This window comes from Bos taurus, chromosome 22 (genome assembly GCF_002263795.3).
Source record: "Bos taurus isolate L1 Dominette 01449 registration number 42190680 breed Hereford chromosome 22, ARS-UCD2.0, whole genome shotgun sequence".
NCBI lineage: Eukaryota > Metazoa > Chordata > Mammalia > Artiodactyla > Bovidae > Bos > Bos taurus.
In genome coordinates this window covers 60523435-60547893 of record NC_037349.1, presented here as the reverse complement: position 1 = coordinate 60547893, position 24459 = coordinate 60523435, and the positions used below count along the sequence as shown (strand labels likewise).

Below are 24459 nucleotides of genomic sequence, written 5' to 3'. Positions count from 1 at the left end.
CCTCCCGTACACAATTTTGTATGGAGAAGAGCCTTGGGACTGCGGGGTCATCCTGAGTCTGAGCAGAGCCGATGGAAGCAAGTCCACCCAGGAGCAGTCAGTCTCTATGATCCACTTGGAGAGTCTCTTTAATGTCCGCTTGATCCGTTCCACCATCTCAGAACTCTGGGCCTATATGCAGTGTGCAGTTTCCATTTGATGTTTTAAGTTTTGCTTACTTTTTGTACTAAATCAGCTACAAAAGTCGAGTCTTTGTCTGAACCATTGCTGGTAGGAAGTCCAAATCTGGGGACTATCTCCCTAAGCAGGCACCGGGCTACTTCTGACGCTCCTTCAGTCCCGGTAGGAAAAGCTTCTACCCACCCTGAGAAGTACATACCGTGACCAGCATGTAACGGTAGTGTCGGTGAGGTTTCATTTCAGTGAAGTCCACTCCCAGGTGTTCAAAGGGCAGCGTGCCTTTCCGCTGAATCCCCGGAGGTTTTTGCCTGAACACCGAGAGGCAGCATTGACCTGTGGGCAGGCGGCATGGCCCAGGTGGGTCGCTTGGTATGTTTGGCTTACCAGAGTGTGTGCCAGCTCCTCCGGTACCGATAATCTGCCACCTGGCAATTCCCGCCGTCCCTTTTCAGTCCTGGTGGCCCCTCCCGCTTCGGCCGCTGTCCTTGTTTTATCAGGCTAGTGCCATCGGTATACAGGACCCAACTAGGGTCTGGACCCTTGTGTCCTTCTTTAAAACAAACCCCAGAGACCTGACCGCCTCCTTGCAGAGCTGCGCCTTCTTCTTTGACACCCGGTAACCTGCTTCCATCAGCAGCTGGAGCAGTGCTTTTGTCCCTTCCCAGCATTTTCCCTTGGTCTCGGCAGCCAGCAGCAGGTCATCCCCATATTATAGGAGCCAACTCTTCCAGATGGAATGAGTTCAGGTCAGAAGCCAAGGCTTCCCCAAAGATGGCTGGGGAGTTCTTACAACCCTGTGGGGGAGTCCAGGTGAGCTGTTGCTTGGTGCCCCCGACTGGATCTTCCATTCAAAGGCAAAGATGGGCTGTGATGCTGGGGTGAGGCGTACGCAGGAGAAGGCGTCCTTGAGATCTAGGCGAGTATAAACTTTAGTCCTCGGCGGGAGGAGGCTAAGTAAGGTATAGTGATTTGTAACAGTGGGGTGTAAAGTCACAGTAGGCTGGTTGACTCACCTGAGATCCTGTACAGGCCTCCAGTCCTGTCCTCCTTCCTTTCTGACTGATAGGATCAGCATATTCCAAGCCGACTGGCACTCTACTAGAATGCCCGCTTGTTTCAATCTATTGATGTGGGGCAGTATGCTGGCCCAGGCCTCTATCAGTAGCGGGTACTGGAGCTTTCTAACCAGGATGGTGCCTGGTTTCAATTCTATTATCACTGGGGCTTGATGTTTAGCCAGCCTGGGGGAAGGTGGGGTTGTCTTCCACCCAGACCTCAGGGAATAATTGAGTTAGCTCTCTCTCATGCTCTTCCAGAGAAGGCAATGGCACCCCACTCCAGTACTCTTGCCTGGAAAATCCCATAGATGGAGGAGCCTGGTAGGCTGCAGTCCATGAGGTTGCTAAGAGTCAGACATGACTGAGCGACTTCACTTTCACTTTTCACTTTCATGCATTGGAGAAGGAAATGGCAACCCACTCCAGTGTTCTTGCCTGGAGAATCCCAGGGACAGAGGAGCCTGGTAGGAGGCTGTCTATGGGGTCGAACAGAGTCAGACATGACTGAAGCGACTTAGCAGCAGCAACAGCAGCAGCAGCAGCAGCATGCTCTTCTGGCCCACCCGGCTCTGCCTTCGGAGGCTCATGCAACCTCCACTCATCTTGGGGTGGTCTTGAGAGAGAAAGCAAATAAGTCATAGTGTCCACCCAGAAGGTGGGCCTCTCCTCAGGGGAGAAAGTCACCTGTGCTCCTAGTTTGGAGAGCAAGTCTCTTCCCAACAGGGGTACTGGGCACTCGGGAACACAGAGGAATTCATGAAGCACTTGGTGCCCCCTCATCTGGCATTTTCTGGGCTGGCAGAACGATCTAATCACGTCTTCTCCCGATACCCAGGTACAGCGGTAGTCTTTTTGGACAGTGGTGCCACAGGTTTTACTGCCGACACTTCGGCTCCTGTATCCACCGTGAAGTCAATGTTTTGGTCCCCCACTTGTAAGGCCACCGTGGGCTCTCGGGGACCTGGTATCTCTGAGCCCCGGCAGCCCTATTTAATTTCCAAGTCAGCAAGCCCCACCACTGCGGGCGCTTCCTCTGCCTTCCTTGCCTCAGGCGTTCATTCTTCCAGCGGCCAAAAGCTCCGCACCGGGCTCACTGGTGTGGCTGTAACGGGGCCCAGGGCTTCTGTTGGGACCGGTTGAAGGGCTGTCCTGTCCCTGGGGCAGGAGGCGGTTTTGAGGAGGGCCCGAGATAGACTTTCCCAGAGCAGCAGCTAGCATTGCAAACCTCGTCTGTTCTTTCGTTCCCTCTGGCTCTCTGGCAGAGCGCAGTTTCTGCTTAATTCCAACATCTCCCTCCCCTTCTTGTCAGTACTCACCGGGAGAGGCGGAGAGGCGGGTATAGCTTGGGCGGTTCGGCTGGAGCCGGATCCTGGAAGTGTTGGCCAGAGGCTTCTGTCACCGGGATTCGAGCCTGCGGAGGTGGTGGCTCTATGACCTCGGGGAGAGCTGGCGGAGGAGCAGCGGCTGCTGCAGGAACTTCACCTGGCCCTGGATCGGGAATTAAGGCGGCCTCCGGTCCTGGTGGAGCACTGGGAGGCAGGCGCGTCATTATCCAGCATGCGGGGAGGGGGTCAGGTCGTCCCGTCCAAATCCTGTAGAATTTCCTTTTTTATCATCAGTCAATTTTTGTGCCATTAATATTTTTCCCTTTCCCTTCTGGATACAGAACCTTGTCCAAGTAGGAGGGTCTTGAGCTAACCCTAGCCATGAGTCAATGTATGGATATTGATCCGGGTGTCCTGGCTCTCCTGTGACTACTGTATAGACTGCTTCCACTATTTTTAAGTCCATGGTGTTCCCTGGCAGCCATCCTACTCCCACAGGGGGCCATTCGACCTCACGGAGTATGTGGAGGCGGTTAGGCTTCATCTTCACCCCACAGTCTCCTCCTAATCCCTCCTTTAATTTTTAATCCTGCGCTCCAATACGGCTGCCTTAGATTCACTTCCCCCCATCTTGTTTACCTTCTCAGACCTTCTCCTACTTTTCGTTCTGTCTACGAAGTTCTCGGTACCCTATGTACTTCTGATACTTCCACTCAATCAAACACTTAAATTGCCATTCTGCCTCCGTCCTAACTGGGGTGAGAAGAGCCTTACCTGCCAGATCCCAGAGGGAGAAGGGGGATCGGCGTGTCTTCACCTGCCGGTCAGCACAGCCGAACCAGAACACCACGTGGTCCAAGACTGTTTCTCCCTTAACTTTCAAAGTCTGTTCTGCTTTGGTGGACTTGATCAGGTACAGATGGAAACACAGATGGGTTAAATATCCCATGTCCTAGGCCATCTCCGGAAAAGCCAATTCATACTCACTTATGTATTCCCCTCATTCTAGCCTGACAATTCCGAGGGGGTCAAGAATTTCACAGCAGATGGGACACCTCCTGGGGGAGGGTAGAAAATGAGCACAAAAGGACCAAGTTTTTCTCCTAAAAATCCCCTGGCGATTGCTTGGTGATAATCTTCCCTGAGACAGCATGGACACACCTCCTAAATGACCTTCACAAATTCCCTTCCTAAGCCCTGACACGCTCATCGACCTGTGTACCAAGCAATTGCCACCTGCCTATTCCAGGCCCCTGTGGGTCCCCGCTCCTTCTAGTCCCTCCCGGGGGGTGATCAGGCCTCCTCTTCCACCCTGCCGGGTGGGTTCCTCCTCACCTGAGCACTCAGTTCCCTTGCTGCTGTTCACCACCTGCCAAAGTGAAGAAACCAGGTGTTGAAAGGCTGAATTCTTCCAGGGGGGCGAGGCGTCTTCCCTCCTCTAGGAGAGTCAAGCCACAAAGCCTCGGGGTGGCCTCAAATGAGACCTGTCTCCTCAAAGTGAGGAGTTTCCCGGCCAATGCGCCAAATGTTGTAGCCACGCGTCCCGGGAAACGAACTCACTCAGAAGGACAATGCCGATGGTGGAGTGCAGTCTATTACACCGGCGGGCCCAAGGCAGAGTCTCCTCTTAGCCGAGGACCCCGACCAGCATCTGTGAAAATCTTTCATACCCCACGTGTACATGTCTGAACCCACCACTCCAAAGTCCTTGAGACTTTCATAAACCAAGGAAAATACAATCCCAATAACCCCATCATTCATGTGCTATGTGCTCATGGGCTCAAACAGTCAAACAATTAGCCAATAATCAATAAACCCGAGGTTACACTCCGATAGATACAGAAAAAATTATGGCCTGTCTGGAGGAAGGGGTGATTAGTGTATGTTTTCTCTTAGGCGATGAGTAACCTAGATGCGATCTTCAAGGTTCCCCGGTCTGGAGGGGGTCTTATCCTTCTGTTGTTGTTTTCATAGGCACTAAACACAGAGTTCAGAGTCCATTGGAAAGGTGGCCGAGCATGATCAGCATGAACAGGCCTAAGATGGAGTCCTATGAATTCCTTCTTCAGTCTTATATGATTTTACACAGGGTGGTGGTGATGAAAGCAAATCCACATTTTAAGGCAAGACGAGAAAAATGTAAACAAACATCACCAGCATCAGAACGCTCTCATCTTGTGATCAAGGAGCTGAGCTGTCACTTCCGCCAGGAGGGAAAAGGCCCACGCTGCCCATCGCAGATCTGTGCATGGTCGCTATACAGGATACAGCACAGCCCAGAACTTTCAGAAACCCGGGTCACGGCGCCACCCTAGCACAGTCCCGTTACAGCACGCTTTGAGCGTTCTTGCTTCCACGCTCAGAGGTTCTGCAGCCAATATGTGTGGAGGGCGTCCCCAGACACCGGCGGTTCTCAGACACAGTTGGGTCAGCTCAAGCCAGTCCTGACTCCATCTCCCTGGACGCAGCGAGACTTCGCCCCCAAGAGACTCCCACTTCAGACACCAGCTGGCGGTCCTCAGTGGAGCCCTGTTCTGCCACTGTCTCCCTCAGGTTAAGGGTGTGGTCCTGAGAGGCTCTCCCCGCCCCCAGCCTCAGGTGGGCATGTGTGGTCCTGACCCACCAGCTGCAGAGCAGAGCGACTCCCGCCACCCTCGCCGACCACCCCGCCACAACCCTCTCTGCAGGTCCAGTTACTTTGCCAGAGGAGCTCACAGAATTCAGGAACACTTTACTTGCTAGATCGGAGGTTTTTTCCTTATATTAATAAAAGGGTGTGACTCAGGAACATGCAGGTGGAAGAGACACAGTGGCAGGTGGGAGGATCCCAAGCTCCCACACCTTCCCCAGGCCCCCCTTCTCTCGCAGTCTCCCCCCTGCAGGTGGGAGGATCCCAAGCTCCCACACCTTCCCCAGGCCCCCCCTTCTCTCGCAGTCTCCCCCCTACGGAGGCTCTCTGGGCCCCTCCTTTGGGGCTTCCCTGGAGGATTCCTTCCCCAGCATAACTGACTTGCCTCTGGCGACTGATCACACCTCCAGCCCCTCCCCTCCCCGAAGGCCAGGGGCTGGGACCCTCGTTCTGAGCTCTGGTCACATGGTGGCTCCCCTGGCGGCCGGTGGCCCCTCCTCTTGGGTAAGATTTCCCGGAGTCACCTCATCTGCAGGACAAAAAACACCTTCATCCCGCTCACCAAAGGGAATTCCAAGGGTTTAAGGAGCTCTTTGCTGGGAACCGCAGATGAAAATCAAGTGTGTATCTTACAAATAAATCACACTGTCACAGATGCTGACACTGACAATGTATGACAAGCCCACTTGGCATTCATCTTTTTAACACCCTGCCAACCTCCACACCAGGGCATTGCCTTTGGGGTGGCGCCAGGGGACAGGCTCTCACTGACCCCAGGTCTCCTCCTTTGCCAGCCTCTCTGCAACACGAAGTCAGCCAGACCTGTGAGACTATTTTTAGTGGCAGCTCTGTCGCCTCGATCCTTCAGGTCCAGGGCCCTGGGGTGTCTTCCCGGCAGCTGCTCCCTCCGCAGCTCCCAGGAGGAGCCGGACCATCGCTCCTGACACCCCAGCTCGAGGAGGAACCTGCAGTTCAGCCACACCTGAGTCCCTGTTACTGCTAGCAGGTAAGTCCTCCTGCTTGGGAATTGGCCTGTAGGGTGGAGAAAACCCCCTGCCTGCCTGCCCTGGGAAGCCTTATGGCAGGGGCAGGGGTCCCCCACCTCTGACCCCCCCCCACCTCTGACCCCCCCACCTTGGAGCCAGCACCGCGGGATGCTTTGGAGAGCAGGCCTGTCTCCTCATGGGTGGAGGTGGGAAATGCGAGGGCCTTGACATGTTTTCAGGGTCATCAGAGAACAAATTTCATTCCTGAGAATTTTACTGATTCATATATACATGTGATATGAATTGAATACCAAAGCCAGATAACCCACGGAGCAGTCACCTCTCAGCTAGACCCTGGGTGACCAGAGGGTGGTCCTGCATTTGCTCACCTAGGTCCTGAATTTGTCCACAGAGCTGGCCGGTGGAGACAGCGGTCCGACCTGCCTCTGACTCTCCAGGCGTGGGCTTGGGCGAGTGCAGTGACTCTTCCCGAGTTTCTTCATCAGCTCACAGAGGGGCCCTGGGGGTCAGCGGTGATGTCCGGAAAGCACACACCATGCCATCTGCACCTCTGCAGCCGGCCCATGGGACCTTCGGGGATTCCCAGGAGGGCTCTCTGCTAGGGGGCAGCCACCTACCTGCCTGGCCTGAAGGTCCAGGGCACTGCAGTCCAGTAAACACCAGTCCTCACTTAGGGATGGGCAGGATGGGAGCTGTGCAGGGCCTGGGGTGGGGGTACTCTGAGGCCCCCAGCATCCCAGCAGGACAGGGCTGAGCTCCGGGGGCCCACGGCTGCCTCCCCTGCCTGCCCAACCTGCACTGTCCTACAGGGATTCCTGGGACCACCTCCCAAATACTCTCATTGCCAGGTCTTTTCTGGAGGTGGGAAACAGGATGAACCCACAGAGTCCCCTGGGGAATTCACAGTGCGAGAGGCAAAAATATCCTCCTTAATATAGCACAGGGACGTGGCCAAGACGCCTCCAAGGAGCTAGGAAGGCCGAGGACAAGCGCCCGACACTACCCGGGTCCGCCGAGCCTTAAGGAGGCGGGGCAGCCGTGTGCTCCGGGGGTCCGTTGAGCAGCGGCACCGAAGGGCAGGTGGGCTTCCCGTGCGAGCAGGTCCAAAACTCCAGTCCCTGAGGGAGTCACTCTGGGGCCGGGCTGCACCCTTCCCCTCCCTGCAGAGGGTAGCCCCATTCTGACTCCACCCTGAGCATGCTCCCAGGAAACCCTGCAGGTGAGTGGCGCCTGAGACCCCCCCTGCAGCGGGGGGTGTGTCTCACCCTTCCTCCTACCTTGGCCAGAACAAGCCAATGGTCAAAAGACAGTTTTGAGTCCATCGGGGAAAACTGAACCGCTGGGTGCTGTCAACTTTGTCAATATGATGCTGGTTTTATGGGGATGTCTGAGAAAACTGGCCTTATCCACTAAAGACTTAAGTATGTACAGGTGATGCTGGGAAAGATTGAAGGCGGGAGGAGAAGGGGACGACAGAGGATGAGATGGTTGGATGGCATCACCGACTTGGACATGAATTTGGGTAAACTCCGGGAGTTGGTGATGGACAGGGAGGCCCGTCGTGCTGCGGTCCATGGGGTCTCAGAGTTGGACACGACTGAGCGACTGGATTGAATTGATGTACAGGTGTAACATGTCTGCTGGATGCTTTAAAATGACTGTTGGAGGAAAAACAAAAATGCGTGCGGGGGCGGGATTCAGAGGGGGGAAAAGGGCGCAGTGAAGCGCATGCCCAGGCCTCCCGAGCGCTTCCGGGACGAGCCGGCGGGGACAGGCGGGCCCTTACGCCCCTCCCCCGGGCCGACCGGCTCCCCGCGTCCGCCCCGGCCGAGCCCCTCCCCACCCCCGCGCTGGGCGGGTCTCGGCGCCAGAGTCCCGAGGACCCGGCGTCACCGCTCGAGGATGGGGAAGGCGCTCTGCGGCCCGGCCCTTCCCCAGCTCCCGCCCCGGGGCCCGATCCTCCCCCAGCGCCCCCCCTAGTCCTGGTCCGCTCGGCCTGCGGGGCGAGGGCGGCACCGGACCAGAGGAACCCTGGATTGGGGCGGGGGCTCAGGTTCAGGGGCGGGGACTCCGAGTCCTGGGCGGGGCGGGGGCGGGGACTCCGGTGCGGGGGCGGGGACTCTGGGTCCTGGGCGGGCTTGGGTAGACTGTCGCCGTCCCGCCTTCTCGGTGGCCCAGGCGGCCGCGCTGCTCCTCCTGACGAGCAGCTTCCCGCCGCCGCCGAGGGCATCCGGTGAGTGCGGCGCTGCGCCAGCTGAGCCCGGGGCGGGGTGCACGGAGCGGTCAGCAGGGGACTCTGAGGCCCGGGGCGGGGCGCACAAAGCGGGCAGCACGCGGGTCCAGGCCCGGGGAGGGTGGAGCAGCGCGCTCGCGGAAGAGGCAGGGCTGGGGGCTGCAGGTTCGGTCCGCGGGACCCGGCCAGGGGAGGCGAGCATCCCCCGGCTCGCAGCGGGAGAGGGGCGCTGTCGTTCCGGCAGCTCTGAGACCCGCGCCCCTCCCCCGCGGGGGATCTGAAAGCGCCCGAGTGGGTCTGGCGCCGCCGGCCTTTAAGGGCCCCCAGGCGCTCCCCTGAGATCGTAATAAAGAGCGCTGACCTGAAACCGCAGAGCCTCCGAGAGCTTGTGCCGGGTGCGGGCAGGCCACGTGTCCTGCGATGCAGGTCATCTTATTCCCTTACCTCTTCGCCACCCTGTGGAAGCACAGAAATGTGACTCTTCCGAGGACACGCGTGTGTGGGGAGAAGGAGCTGGGATTCCGGTCCCCGGGTTCCAGGGCTCCCTAAAGCAGAGGCCAGCAGGGTGGGAAGGCAGCTACTGGGTCCAGTATCTCGCGCCCAGTGAGTGGTCAGGAGTGGCCCTGCCCCCCTGCTGTGGACAGCACCAGTGAGTGATCCGGTCCCAGACCTGATGTTAGTGCTGGGGGAGCTAAGGGCAGGGCACGGAGGTGTGGGCACTGGTGGGGAGCCGGTGTTTCAGAGAGGGGCTCGGGGTTTGGGGAGGCTGGGGGCGTTCTGCTCCTTGACCTTAATTCGTAAGTGATTCATATATACTTTCTGCTGAGATGTAAAATCACCAAAAATCTCCCTTTGAAATGTCCAGTTCAGGAGGACAGAAAGCCCCTGTCCACACAGTGACTTGCCCGAGAATGTTCAGGGCCGCATTAGCCCCAACAGCCGGAACGAGGGGCTGAGCAATTTGTGATCCAGCCACACGATGGGATGTTACTCAGCCTTAAAAAGGAACGGCGTGCTGACTTGTTTATCAACATGGAACACCCTTGAAAATGCCACCCTCAGTGGCATCTTCCTGTACTTTTGTTCTGCATTTTCCAAACAGCTAGTGCTGAGCATCTTTTAATGTGCTTGCTTATGGCTGCTGTGTAATCTTCTTTGGAGAATTCAACTCCTGTGCCAGAGTTAAGTTGGGTTTATTGTTGTGTTCTGCTCTTTTTGTATTCTGGAAACCAGACCCTAATCAGATATATGATTGGCAAATATCCTCTCATTTTGAGAGTGGTCTTTTCGCTGTCTTGATTGAGTTCTCTGAAATATCAAACTCTGACATTTTGATGAAGCCCCATTCTACTTAACTTTTCTTTGGTCTCTTGCACTTTGAACGTCACATCTAAGGAACCAGAGCCTCATCCAAGGGCCCTGTGCTCTCACCTATGCTCTCCTCTGTTTCACGGTTTTAGCTCTTAGCTGAGGCCTCTGACCCACTCTGAGTTAGTTTTGTGTATGCTCTGAGGTAAGGATCCAGACTCATTCCTGTGCACGTGGCGTCTCAGCACCGGGGGCTGTCAAAAAGACTTTTGTTTGCACATTGAATAGCGCGGGCCTCCTTGTTGAAAACCAGCTGACCGTAGGTGTGTGGCTTTCTCCAGGATCCTCAGTTGGGTCTCACTGACCTTGTTTCTAGTCTTACCCTACTGTCGTCTGGACTTTGCACTGTAGTTCACGGTTCAGTCTTGAACTCAAGTGCGTGTTCTCTAACTCTGAACACTTTCCTCCAAGGCTGTTTATGCTTCTGGGTCCCTTGCGTTTCCACATGAAGTCTGGGATCATCATGTCATTTTCACCAAAATTGGCCAAATTTGAACAGGGATTGCCCTGAATCTGTAGATCAGTTGAAAAATATTGCGCTCTTAGCAAATATTAAGTCTTCTGACCTGTGAACATGGAATATGTTTCCATTTGCTGGGTTTATAACATTTTCTTTCAACAGTATTTTCCAGTTTCCAGGGTCAAAGTTTTACACTTCTTTTGTGGAATGTGTTCTTACGTAGCTTGTGCTTTTTGATGCTATTGCAGATGCAGCTGTTTTCTGAATTTTTGGATTGTTTGTTGCTAGTGTATAGAAATACAACAACTTTTTTCTAACCATTTTGTATCCTACGACCTTAATGTGCTTGTTTATCAGTTATAATAGTTGTGTGTGTGCATCTGTGTATACATACGTGTGCATGTGTGTGTGCGTGTGTATACGTATTCCTCAGGGTTTTCTATGTACAGCACATGCCATTTCTACATGGAGGTAGTTACACTACTTCCTTTTCAACCTGCGTGCTTGATATTCACCACTGAAGTCGTCGGATCTTGGAATTTTCTTTATGAGAGTATTTTCATGACTAATTCAGTCTTCTGTTATAGGTCTTCTACATTAAAAGTTTTGTTTTAGTTAGTCTGTATGTTTCTAGGAATTTGTGCATTTCATCTAGGTATTCTAATTTGTCAGCATACCTACGATTCCCTCATAATTATTTAAAAATGTTTAAGTTTGGAAGTAATGTTCCCTCCTAAAGACCTGAGTCTGTCTGTCTTGGTCAGCCACAGGCTTGTTGACTTACTCATTCTCTCCAACCTTTGCGTCTGTCGCTTGTGCCCCCAGGTTGAGGCTGTCAGGGCCCAGCTGTGCTCCTGTGGCCGCCATGGAGACCCGCCAGCGCCGGCCGGAGGAGCTGGGGCTGCTGCAGGCCTTCGGTACAGGGAGCCGCCCCGACAGCCAGAGGGCGGCCTCCACGCCCCCGGGGCCCGAGCTCAGCAGGGAGACCGCCTGGTCCATCGGCAGCCAGGTGACCCTGCCCTTCCTGTTTGCAGGCCTAGGGCTGTCTGGAGCAGGCATCCTTCTGCACTATTTCCAGGTAGGAGGGGACAGATGCGGGTGTTGGGGGTGAGGTGCTGTGCAGTGCCCGCCTGGAGAGGAGGCGCTGCGCACTGTCCAGCTTGCGGTCGGGGGCGGGGCCTTCTGCTCTCGCACACCACTTCTCTATCATTTGGGCAGGAGTCTTTCAGTTACGGACGACAGAGATGAACTTTGACCCAGGGTACGCTTTAAAAGACAATCATTAGCTCATATAATTGGAATAGCTGAGGGGTTGGATTTCAGGCATGGCATGATCCAGGTGCTTAAATGGTGTCAGAGTGCCGCCTCTTTCTCTCTCAGCTCTGTTTCATGTTCAAGCAAGACTCTATGCTTAGAGGGGAGGGCGGCCTTTGGTGTCAGTGCTTTGTATACATGCTCTTGAAAAACAAGAGACTTGTTCGTCAACCCATTTTCAGCCTCCCCAATTCTTTTAAAAATTAATGTATTTAATTAGAGGATGATCACTTTAGAGTGTTGTGATGGGTTTTGCCATATATTGGTGTGAATCAGCCATAGGTATGCATGTGTCCAGGCTTCCCCGGTCGCTCAGCTGGTAAAGAATTCGCCTGCAATGTGAGAGACCTGGATTCGATCCCTGGGTTGGGAAGATCCCCTGGAGGAGGGCATGGCAACCCACTCCAGTAGCCTTGCCTGGGAAATCCCCATGGACAGAGGAGCCTGGTGGGCTACAGCCATGGGGTCGCAAAGACTCAGACACGACTGAGCGACTGAGCACGCACAGCACGTACCCTTGTCCCCTCCACCCTGAGCCCCCGCCTCCCTCGCCCCCATCCTGGAGGGCGTCACAGCGCCGGCTTGGGGGGCCTGCTCTGTGCGTCGCCTCTCGCTGGTTTCGTTTCACGTGTAGCACTGTGTGTGCTTTGGTGCTTTGCTCTCAAATCATCCCACCCTCTCCTCTTCCCACTGGAATCTCTCAGAATTGACCCTGCCGTCAAGTGTCCGCTCCTGTTCTGATTATCACTCCCTGAGGGCTGACGTCTCTTGTCGTCAGTCTTTGAGAGGAGGCAGGGCCCTCAGTTTATACCCTAACAGACCACCGTACAGTTAGGAACCAGACGACAAAGTAGCCAACGCGCCACCCTTCTCTTGTTCTCTGACTGTCAGAGCCCCGTTCCTTCATCAGTGCAGTCTCTCCCTGGGAGGGCGTGGTTCCTAAGGATCCCTGAAGCCGTTAGCAGCCAGGTCATTCCTGCTGATTGGAAGGAGCTGAGAACAGAGACCATCTGGGATGGGTGGCCAGATGGGGCGGGCTGGCCGCTGCCTCCTGTTTGTGGCAGGGTCCACGCCCAGGGAACCCGGGCCTGCGTGGCCAGATGGGGCGGGCCGGCCCTGCCTCCTGTTTGTGGCAGGGTCCACGCCCAGGGAACCCGGGCCTGCGTGGCCAGATGGGGCGGGCTGGCGCTGCCTCCTGTTTGTGGCAGGTCCCTGCCCAGGGAACCCGGGCCTGCCTTTCACTGATTTGGATCCAGGCGGGGTTTGAGTCCTAGTCTGCCACTTAGCCGGTGAGGCTGGTGCTTTAAACTTTTTTAGTTCAGTTCAGTTGCTCAGTCTTGTCCGACTCTTTGCGACCCCACGAACCGCACCACTTCAGGCCTCCCTGTCCATCACCAACTCCCAGACTTTACTCAAACTCATGCCCTTTGAGTCGGTGATGCCATCCAGCCATCTCATCCTCTGTTGTCCCCTTCTCCTGCCCCCAATCCCTCCCAGCATCAGGGTCTTTTCAAATGAGTCAGCTCTTCGCATCAGGTGGCCAAAGTATTGGAGCTTCAGCTTCAGCATCAGTCCTTCCAATGAATATTCAGGACTGATCTCCTTTAGGATGGACTGGTTGGATCTCCTTGCAGTCCAGGGGACTCTCAAGAGTCTTCTCCAACACCACAGTTCAAAAGCATCAATTCTTCGGCGCTCAGCTTTCTTTATAGCCCAACTCTCACATACAAACATTTTTTAAACCAACACTTAAAAATCAGGAGGTGCCACATAAAGATTCAGAGCCCTGTTTGCTCTTGAAACCTTGGCAACCCTTCTTGATGCTGGACCCATGTCCCCTCGTGGCCACAGTGATTGGTCACTGCCTTCTCCGGGGCCACAGTCCCCACTGTCCATCCTGCGTGCCCCCCGCATCCTTCCACTACCTGCTCTCCCCACCACAGGGGTCTCAGTGGCCCTTCCGGGCCCTGTCCAGGTCCCCATGGCAGCCAGCTGCCCCTCAGACTCCTCGTGGAACTCGTCAGGCCCCACCAGGGCTTCTGTGATGCCAGAGTCTCTGCCCCCGGCTGACTCAGCCCCAGACCCTCTGCCCTCTCCTTCCTTCCATGACCTGGTGCCCTCCAGCCCCACACGCTTCTCACACCGATGGTGAGTCAGCACCAGGGGGCGTCCACGCCCCGAAGCGCCCCCCAAGGCCTCCCCTGCAAAATCCCTCCTCCCCACGCCCTGCCGCCAGCCTCTTCGCCTGCCCTGCAGTCTTATTCTCTATCCCAGAGATTTTCAAAAAGCCTATTTCATCACGTGTTCATACCAATATAATATCATCGAGCAGGTACACGCGCAGGTGTGCAGATCACGTACATATGTGTATTTGTACACGCGTGGATGCACATCTGTATGTTCACACACACAGATATAAATCCCTTGCACACGCGCCAATTTATAAGTTGTACTTGGAGCCGCAGGTCTCAGACCACCCGGATTGTAGTGCCGTGCTCATGTGTAGGAACCTACCCCAGAACCAGAGCTCCACAGAGAGACTTTGACACCCCTGTCGTGTTCCTCTGGCCTGTCTCAGGCGCCCAACTAGGTTGCTACAGGTCTCCCCAGGCTTCCCATTACTGTGCCTTCTCTGCCACCTCGTGGGTAGACTCCAGGCCCTGGATCGCCCGCGAGCACCTGACTCCCGCCGCTGTTTCAGGGCAGTCTCAGCCGCGGCAGGTCCCAGGAAACCCGAGCTCATGTGGGCAGGGTCAGAAGGAAACTTGGCGTCTCCCAGAATGCGGTTTCCAGGGCAGGGCAACTGCGCGGGCGGACAGTGGCGTCACCTCCAGCTGACGACACGTCCGAGGACCGGCATCTTCCCATCGCTGGCTGGTGGTGACGCCAGAGGTGGTGGCAGGCCCCCCGGGAGATGCGGGCTGACCTTGAGAAATGAAGGGAAAGGCCCCGAGAGGCTGTTGAGCTGGGCACTGGGCAGAGCGTGGACACCGCACCTCCAGCAGCAGGCACACTTAGGGGTTGCCATCTGGGGGTCAGCGTCTCCCCAGTCCCGGGTGCTGGGTGTGGGCCCTCGGATGGGATGCCAGCTGCAGGGTTGTCATCGTCCACGGTGAGGCTGTCTGTTTTTGTCCAGGACTAAGAACAGGCCACACCAAGCTCTCAGAGGGAGGGTGGCCACGCAGCTGGCCTCCGTCCCGGGGCTCCGTCCCAGGGCCTTCACCATGTCGGGATCTCGTCAGTCAGCGGAAAGCAGCTGGGTCAGGGTCAGGGCATCCTGGGGGTGGCTGCCCCCCCACCCTGGGCAGAGGAGGTCTTTGTTTCTCAGCCACACTCCCCAGGCCTGGGAGGGTCCTGCCTGTGAGAGCTGAGCTCAGGAGTCTGAGCTGCCTGGGGGGCAGGCTTGTAGGCGTATGTGCCCGGCTCCCCCGAGGGGTGACTGGCCCGTCTGATGCCACGGGCTGGTCGGGGTCCGGGCGGGGCCCCTGGGCTCCGGGGGAACAAGGGGGCGGAGCTGGGTGGCGGCAGCCTTGTGGGGGCGGCTGGGTGGCCTTGGGCAGGGGGCCGGGGGGGAGGCCTCGGACGAGGGAGTAGGCCACCGGCATGCTGGAGGCTTCGGTCCCGCGAGTTCACAGGTGGGCCAGGCTGGCCACGGCGGAAGCAGAAATGAAGACCACCTTCCTGTTTGTTACTGAAAACATGACCGCCTTGACCACTGGGTCTGCACGGGCTGGGGGCATTCAGGCCTTTAAGAGTGACCAGTTTGCTCAGAACCAGTCCGGGCTCAAGGTGACCTTGAGGACGGGAGGCTGTGCTCCTGGGAAAAGGCGGTCCCCACTGAGGACCCCGAGACGATCGCCCTCGCTGGTGAGTCGGGGGCGGGGTGGTTCTGACACAATGGCTCTGGGCCCTTGGGGGCTGGGCTCCCGTTTCTGGGAGGTTCTGAACAGAGGGGACTGAGACCCTCCTGGGGGGCTGGGGCGGCAGTCTGAGGCCCAAGGAGGGCAGGACCCTTCAAGGTCACCCAGATTCCTCCTGCTGCCCAGCACCGCCCGGAGTCCAGCTGAGCTCCTGCTGGAATCACATTCCTGGTTTCCTGGGTTAGGACACGTCTTGTTCCCAGGCCGCCCGGGAAAGGAATAGCTCCCCGCACACAAGGGCTCCTTTCATTTGTGTTTAGTGGAGTGTGTGTGATGGTTCCTAGAAGCCAGCAGCCACGGTAGATGCGCAGGAAGTTATGAAATAAGGTCACTCAGGGTCCCACCCCCAAAGGCACACCCACTTTTAGCATCTTGGTGTATAGCCTTCTGAACTGTTAACTGCTTGTGTGTGTGTGTTCATTTCTCATTATTTTTTGAACAAAAATGAGAAGCGTTGTTGTAACGATGTATATGTGCTCCCTTGGGGGCCTCTTCCTGTATGAAACACGCAAACAGCTCTTTTTCCTCATCTTCTGTCCTGATGGGAGTGGCTCAGAGGCCCACGGTGCAGGATTACAGGTGGATTATGACGCTGGACCATGGTCAGAACTAGAAAGACATCACAGGAGGTGCTAGGGCCAGAAGTGGTCACTAGTGGCTGCGGGGGCCGGTCCAGCTGCCGGCCTGGGGACTGGGGCGGCCAGTGTCCAGACAGGGCCCGCCGAGAGGGGTCTGTCTTGAACACAGTGGCCTCACACTCAGCCCCTGCCCCGCTGTCCTTAGAAACGTGCCGCACTCTCAACCCCCTGCCCATGTGGACACGCTGACCCTCATCTCAGAGGCGGTCACCGGGGTCGGGGGGCGCCAACCTTGGATGAGGGTTGGTCCCCCTGGGCTGCTCCCTGGGGGTGGCTGTGGGCCAAGCCATCTCAGGGCCTTTGGAGGCCGTGCTTTCTTGGTGGGCGTCCCGGGGCCGTCTTGAGGGTCTGGTAATGGACGGGCTGTGGCCTGTGTGCATGTGAAGGGTGCGAGGCGTCGCCGGGGTCACGGCGGACCGTTCACCCTGAGAGTCGCGGTGCACAGCATTCTGTCCTCGTTGCGGTCACGATTCCACTCCCCTTTCCGTGGCGTGGGCCTGGCTGGCCCCGGGGACCCCTCTGGCCAACATCAGGCCTGCCGTGGGCAGGTCCAGGCTCTGTGCCCTGTGGCCTTGACCCTGCTGAGCCTGCCTCCAGGCCTGGACGCTGCCCCGGCCCCTGTGGGAGGCACAGCAGACCCTCATTCTCTGCATGTCAGGACCCCCTTGCCCTCAGGGTCGGGGTCGGGGTCGGGGCTGGTCTGACCATGTCAGGATGAGCCTGGGCCCTGGAAGCCCCTTCCGGGTCTGCATCCCTCGGGAGAGCAGGGCCACGTTCCTTCTGTGAGTGCTGCCTCACTGTGGCCGTAAGCCCCGGACATGGGGGTTGAGTGGCCGTGGGATGCGGCCTCTGGATCTTGAGGGGTGACAGGTCTCAGGGGCTCAGAGCTGCCTGGGGGGCGGGTCCCTCACGCTCTCAGCCAGGCTGGCCTCACGTGGCCCAGCTCCCTGGTGCAGCCCCGGCCAGCGTGGGCCGGGCAGCTGGCCGCCATCAAGGTCGCTCCGGGGGGACAGGGAGTGTCTGCGTGGGCGGCCAGCTGGGGGAGGCTGCCGTGGACACGGCGGCCCCTGCAGCGGGGAGAGCCTGGCCCGCGGAGGTGCGCGGCAGGAGCAGCCCAGGCTCAGTTGCCGCCTTTGTTCCCCACTCGTTCACTCCGGGTTTGGCCGAGGGGTGGTAAGGACCACCCCCGAGGCTGGCAGCTCCGCCCGCGTGGACCCCTTGGGAGACACAGCCTGGTGCGGGCGCCCCGGGCTGGGAGGCTGTCCTGGCCTCGCCATGGTGGTCACCCGGCTGAGCCTGGAGCTCCGCTTCCAGGGCGGGAGGCTGAGAGGCGTGCGCTGCGAGCTTGCCCGCTGGCCCCGGGGGGCGCCCCCCGAGCCCGCTGCCAGCATCGTGGGCCAGGTCCTGGTGCCGGTGCTGCTGTCCGGCCTGGGTGTGGTGGCAGCCGGGCTGCTCATGAACCGCGTGCAGGTGCGTACGAGGGGCGCCAGGCATCAGACCCCGCAGGACAGGCCCAGGGCCGGGCAGGGGGACTGGGCTTGGGGGCGGGCAGGCGGGTCCTCCTGGGGATGCGGGCACCTGAGGTCCAGAGCTCCTGACACCCTTGCACGGTCGGCCTGCAGGGACGCCCAGCCTGGAAGCTGGAACTGCTTGGATGCGGGGCCTGGGGGCTCAAATCCTGCCTCTGTCTCCTCTCGAGGGGGATCAGGCGTCCCTGCCTCAGCCTCTCCGCCTGTGAGCTGGGCAGGGTCATGGGGCTGGCCCGGTGGCCCGAGGGTGCCGGGGGCCTCTCGGGGCAGGGGGGCGGGGTGCTGAGCATGGCAGCAGTCCAGGTGGGACAGGGCACGTGGAGCTGGGGTCTCCATCAGGAGTGTTTGCTGGGAGGCTTGGGGGTCTGTGCGCTCCGGGTCAGCTCCAGGAGCCCCCTTTGGGTCACAGAGGCAGGGAGAGTGTGTCATGGAGACACTGGGCATGTCCGTGAGGATGTAGGGTGGGGATGCAGGGTGGGGGGTCACCTCTCACCTTGGGGGGGTGGCGTGTGCATGACACTGCATTGTGTGCACAGACGCGACTGGGGTTGACACCCAGTCACCCAAGGGGACATCAGGTGGCTTCCCATCTCCCTGGGCTGGAGGGGCATCTGACGTCCCCCCTGGGGGCCCCGGCTCTGAGCGAGGCTCTCGGGACATCCCCACCGCCCAGCCCAGTGCACGGTGCCCACTGGATGGTGCCCTTGCTCAACTGCTGCCAGCTGGAGCTGGGTCCCCACCACCTGCTTTTCCCTGGAGCTGCCCCCCAGGTCACCCTCCCAGGTCACCCTCCTGTGGACGCTGGAAGAGCCCGGCTGGATGGCAGGACAGCCCTCCCGACTCTCTGGGGTCCTGTCCAGGAGGAGGCCCAGAGCACAAGCCCTCAGGAGGGCCAGCGGCCCTGGAGATCACAACCTCTGCCCTCTTCCCGCTTGGCAGACGCGGTGTGTGAGGGCTCCCTCGCTCCGCACTCCCTGCTCATCCCCGCCCCCGGCTGCAGCCTTGGGGCTCCCAGGGGGAAGCCCGCGTGGTGGGGGGTGTGCCTGGCTCAGCCCTGGGATGTGCAGGCCGTGCTCCCTGGAGCCACGCACGCCCGGCCTCAGGCCTGATAGCCGGCCCCGTGGACGGCCCCCAGGTGGCCATGTGATGGGCCGGGGCCAGGGTCACCCGCGCCATCTGGGGCCAGGAGCCCGTTTGGGGGTCTGGGGACTGAGGCCTGTGAGGGGCTAGGAGTGTCAGCTAGTATCGTCCCAAGACTGTTTCCACCCAAGTGGGGAGTCGGCGTTTCTCCCCACGAAACGAGGTTAAGCCCTGGCCACACCCCTGTGGGCCCCTTGCTGCCGATCCTGTGGCCCCTCCCAGACCTCCCTGGGGCTTACTGTGCACGTGGGCACCGGGAACCCCAAGGACAGTGTCTGCCCTTCTCAGATCCGGGTGAGCCACGTGCTGGGCAGGTGGACGAGGCCACTTGTGGTCGGTTCCTCCAGCGTATCTGGTTGAACCCTGAGCAGACGGAGGCCTCCCCACCGTCCTGGCGTCTGTGTCCTGGCTGCTGGGCGCCCTGCAGACACAGGGCAGCGGGGAGGCGGGGAGGGGGGCGGTGGGTGGGAGACTTGGTGGGCGCGTTGCTGGGCCTCAGGGTGGTGTTTCTGGGGGGCGTGAGCAGCAGCGGACACTCCAGGTGAGGGACCCTGCGTGTGGACAGAGGGGAGCGGGCCAGGGCGCCAGGATGCAGACGCTGAGGGTGAAGCCTTCTTGACTCCGTCCCGGCTCTTTGTTCTAAACACACACGTGTTGCTTCACGGGCGCCAGCACGGGAGGGAGGCGACTGCAAGGAGCACCCGCTTGGCGAGCCAGCTGAGTTGAGAGACAGCCCGGGTTCCCCGCCCGCCTGCCTGTTCCTGCGTGTGTCCATGGGACGTGAGCGTGTGTGCACAGGACTGGAACCGCAGGGAGGCGGCGTCAGGGCTGAATGACTCGTCCTGCCAGTTTTCGGGCCCACGTGACCCGGACGTGCGGCTGAAGGCCACAGGGCGGCTAGGGGCTGGAGGCGTGGAGCCCAGGGGGACTGGGGGCCCAGGGGATGTCTACGGCCGGGGCAGGTGTCAGGCCACGGGGCAGGTGCCCTGGGGTTGGACAGCAGACCCCCGAGCTTCCAGGGTCCCCCTGGGGGTCTGCAGGCCAGGCAGCTCCGAGCCGGCCCCTCCCCTGGACCCGGGCGCCCGGGGCCCTGGCCTTCCATCCTGCTGGCGCCTGGCGTCGCTGGCTTTGTCCCTGCACAGCCCCCAGAGGTCACCTGCCCAGACGTGTCTATACCCCACTTCCCGACCCTCCTTGGCCGCGTCCACCTCCCGGTCCGGGTGACCCCTGAGGGGAGGATGGGTCGCAGCCGACAGCTCAGCTCTTGCTCCCCCTGTGGGGTAGGGGGTGGGCTTGGGAGGACTGAGATCCCCAGCAGGAGGGGGGTCGGGGTGGAAGGTCGTGGCCTGGGGGCGCTGTGGCCCCAGGTGGACAGGGCAAGTCCCCGCAGGGCGGGCGGAGGTGGGGACTTTCACGGGGGGCTGAGACGCCTGCGCCCATCTCAAGGAAGAGAGGTAGTTATTAGACTTCGCAGCTTTCCTGCCTGGGGGAGGAAACAAGTCCCTTCGATTGTAAACTTGTAGAAGGTCGGGAAGGGGGTGGTGACACGCAGGCCGAGCCCAGTTAGGCTGAGAGCGGAGGTCCGTCAGACGGTGGTTACAGAGCAGGAACGCAGGGCTAAACTCTGTCCCCAGGGCATAGACACAGCGAGGGGCGGGCTGAGAAGCAAGGGCACTGCCGTCACAGCAGGGACTCAGGTCTTGAGCGGGTGACTCCCCGGTGCTGAAGCGACAGTCTATGTGAAATAAGCCTTCAGTAGATGGAGGACCTTCCAGAAAAACGCAGTAAAAGTCCCGCAGGAGGACCAGCAGCCCGCAGCGGGGCCGCGGAGCACAGTCTGAGGCCCGGGAGCCACGTGGGGAGAGGGGGTGCCCCGGGGTGGGCCCGGGGCAGGGACGCGCGGTCCGCGAGCCTGGACTGAGCCCGGCCCGGCCCCGCAGCACTGGCCGGTGTTCACGGAGATGAAGGACCTGCTGACCTTGGTGCCGCCCCTGGTGGGTCTGAAGGGCAACCTGGAGATGACGCTAGCCTCGAGGCTCTCCACCGCGGTGAGCGACCCTGCCTGCCCGAGGGGCCAGGCTCTGAACACCCAGTGGGGTCGGGGGTGGTCTTGGAGGTCGCTCGGCGGCCACGCCCACGTCTGGGGTCGGGGCGGAGGTGGGAAGCTGGGCGGTGCAGACACGCAGTCATGAAGCTGGGGGCTGACCTGTGGCCCGTGAGCCGTGAGTCAGGGGAGGCCGGGCGATGGGGGTTTGGGGGGGCTCTCACGAACTCTGGAACTCTAAAGCCTCAATTTATTTGAAAAGAAAACCCTGAAAGGATCCGAGGAAGGAGAAAGACGGTTAAGGTCAATCCTTTCTCAACCTGGAGTGTTTACTGGGAAGAACAGACAAGGAGTGAGAAGTCAGCGTTCAGTAACTGAGCTCACTACACAGGAACCAAGAGATGCAGTTTCTTTGAACCTTTTCTTGTCTTGAATTTGGCCCGCAGAGGCCGTGACGTTGGGAGCGGCGATGGCTTCTCAAAGAGGGAGCACGTCTCTGACCTGAATTTTTTATCACAAGAGAAGAGGGGCTTGGGTACATCTCCTCAGCAGGACACTTGGCCCAGGTCGGGGCAAAAGGCTCCTGGTCTCCAGGGGCCCGTGTCCCCACCCCTCTGCCCGAGTTGCCCTCTGACAGCCAGCAGGACCATCTGCTCTGGCGGCAATGAGGGGGCCCCTGCTGACCTGCCGGGGCCTCCAGGGAGGGGGCACCCCTTCGGCCGCGCCCAGGGGACTCAGGTAGGCTCCTCTCCCCATCCAGGCCAACACCGGGCAGATCGATGACCCCCGGGAGCAGTACCGGGTGGTGAGCAGCAACCTGGCCCTCGTGCAGGTGAGCCTCCCCTTGGCCCCTGAACACTCCACGCTCGTCACTGCAAACCCGTGCGTCTTCCTCACGGAGGGGTCGCAGTCTCTGGCCAGGGCGGGCTTTTGTGCCTCTGGACAGGACGCATCTGTGTCCAGTTCCTCCGGCTGGGGCAGCCTGTGGCCACACGCGGAACCTGGAGCAGGACCGCGGGCCCGCAGGCGAGGCCGCCCCCTACCCACAGGCTGCCTGCCCCGTGCACAGGGAGCTCCATGGCTGGGGCTCAGCCTGGGTCCCCGGCTCAGGGCCTAGGTCGCAGTTGCCTCAGTGACGCTCACTGGCTCTGCTTTCCTGTTTCCTCCTGAATCCTCCGTAACCGGCATCCCATCTGCTCCTGCTCCAGGCAGGCCCTAGGTGGGCACGCGGTCCCAGCACAGCGTGGATGCAATCCTGCCTCCTGTTTTTCTAAAAAGCTTAACATCAAAGCATAAAGGATGCTGTACACTGCATAATTAAGCTTTTTGGATAACTTCAGCATATCCTATCACAAAAGTATAGAATCACATTTAAAATTCTTGACAACTGGCATTTTGACAATGGTACGGCCTGGAATGTCACTGGCAGACAGACGTGCAGCCGCTGGGGACCAGCTCTGTGGGGCCCGTGCAGACCCACCCGGCCCGGCCCGGCTGCACGCACCCATCACCCTGGGCGGCGGGGCGGGAGGCGGCCTGCACTTCCAGGCTTCTCTGCACTGGGTGCTCTGAAGAGAACTCCCACAAGTTCACAGGGTGAGAACCGTCTGCAGCTCTAGACGTTTCCCGGGAGGATCACAGAGGGGATCCGATCGTTGTTTCTTAGCCGCACGCGTTTCCTTTCCATGAGTCACCTGTCCTATCGCTTGAGCATCACCCTATCAGATCCCCCTTTTATCGTGATGGTTGGTTTTGACTTGTGAGACGGACTCATGGTTCCATCTCAATGAGACGTCTCAACGAGTTCAGGATGCGGATCTTTTTTAAAACAATTACTGGGCTGCACAAGCTGTTCGTTGTGGCATGACATGGCTCTAGCTCCCCGGCCCGCACATCAGGAGCACGGCGTGCACCCCTCGGCCAGCGGGAAGTCCCTGGTGGGAGCCTTTCACCAGTTCGGTGAGGGACGTGGTTTCTCCCAGTCTGTCCCGGTCCTTCTTTGGTGCCGTCTCTTGTCACACAAGTCATACTTGGCACTTCCTATACATTTTATCTGTAGTTTTCTTTATAGATTTGGCGTGTTGTAGGAAGGAGGAGGCCTTCCCTAATCCAAAAGCTGAAACGTACTATTCCATGTTTTCATGTCTCGGCTTAGGTTTTCCTGTTCAGGTACATGTGTGTGAATGACGAAAGTCAGAATCGTTTCCTTTCCCCAAGCAAATGTGTGGTTTCTCTTACCCTGTTTACTCCATCCTGATGGGAATGCGCCTTTATCACAGTGAACGGTCATGTACTCACGAGTCATTCCCCAGACCCTGCTCTGTCCTGCCAACCTGTTGGTCTGTTTTCTGCCAAGCCACCCAGGTTTCGTTCCTGTAGCTTTAACACACATACTCATAATGAAAATGCCAAAATGAGATGCCACTCCATCTTCTTTCTCAAAACTGTCACAGCTGTCCTGGCACACATACTCGTTTTGGTGACACTTGACTGTAAAACGAGCTGTCGGGTGCCATCCTGGAATGCTGGCTGGAATTCTGTGTACGAGCCAGGGCATGTCCTGGGGCCCCAGGGGATGGGGGTGCTTCTGGAGGTCAGACCTTCGAGAGGGGAGCTGACCAGGATAAACACGGGACGCTGGGGAAGGTCGGGGCAGAGGGCCGGGCATTGGGCTGAGGTGGGTGCTGGTCGCCACTCCCCGGCGAGGGAAGGGCCTGCCTCAGCCTGGTCCCCGCCCTTAGGTGCAAGCTGCCGTGGTGGGGCTCCTGGCGGCTGTGGCCGCCCTGCTGCTGGGCCTGGCCTCGGGCCAGGGGCTGGATGTGGTGGAGGCCCAGGTGCTGTGCGCCAGCAGCGTCCTCACCGCCTCCCTGGCGGCCTGCGCCCTGGGTGAGTGGCCCTCGGGGTCCTGCAGGGGATGGGGTGCACCTCGGTCTTCACGCCCACCATGACCTGGACCCGCACATCTTGGGCCTGGGCGGGGTCTGGGGTCTGGGGCGGGGCGCAGTGCAGGCGGCCCCTGGAGGGAGGGGCGGGGACCGTGGCTGCGGGCTCAAGACCCCTCCCTCGAGGCCGCGACACCTCCCAGGACCTGCGTTCGGGTCTTCCCCGAGGCCCAAGGTCCCCAGGGGTTTGGAGCCCCGGAACCACCTGCCTGACGCTTCAGGGACGTCCGTGTTGGGGCTGCTCCGGTGTCAAGCGCAGGAGCTACAAGGCAGAGTCGCAGCCCGGAGGGCCTGACCCTGCGGAGGAACGGCTGGGTGGGCGCAGTGAGGTCCGGGCGGCCTCCACCCGCTCACCGCCCCCGCCCGCAGGGACGCTGATGGTCTGCATCGTGGTCGGCGCGCGGAAGTTGGGGGTCAACCCGGACAACATCGCCACGCCCATCGCGGCCAGCCTGGGCGACCTCATCACACTCTCCCTGCTGGCTGTGGTCAGCAGCTTCTTCTACAGACACAGAGGTGCGCCCGAGGCCTGAAGTCCCGGCCGGCTGAGTGGGTGGTGGGAGCAGGCACCCGAAGTGCCGAGGTCAGCGCTGGCCGCGGTCAGGAGTGGGGGCCGAGTGCAGGCTGCAGCCCCCAGGCTCCGGGGAGGTGGGGGCAGAGCCGCGAGCCGCC

General features: G+C 59.4%; 1 protein-coding gene across 6 annotated transcripts in view; it reads left to right on the top strand.

The window, feature by feature from the left end:
* The first annotated feature begins 8343 nt into the window (after positions 1-8343).
* Positions 8344-24459, top strand: part of SLC41A3 (solute carrier family 41 member 3) — a 20888-nt gene continuing 4772 nt past the window's right edge. The window contains exons 1-6 of one of the 6 annotated variants that reach the window (XM_024983334.2): positions 8344-8432; positions 11086-11338; positions 20742-20849; positions 21606-21677; positions 23587-23731; positions 24157-24303. In XM_024983334.2, coding sequence (XP_024839102.1) covers positions 11126-11338; positions 20742-20849; positions 21606-21677; positions 23587-23731; positions 24157-24303 — 685 coding nt within the window. In that variant the 5' untranslated portion in view covers positions 8344-8432; positions 11086-11125. The other 5 variants (XM_024983337.2, XM_024983338.2, XM_024983333.2 and 2 more) reach the window with 5 other exon arrangements.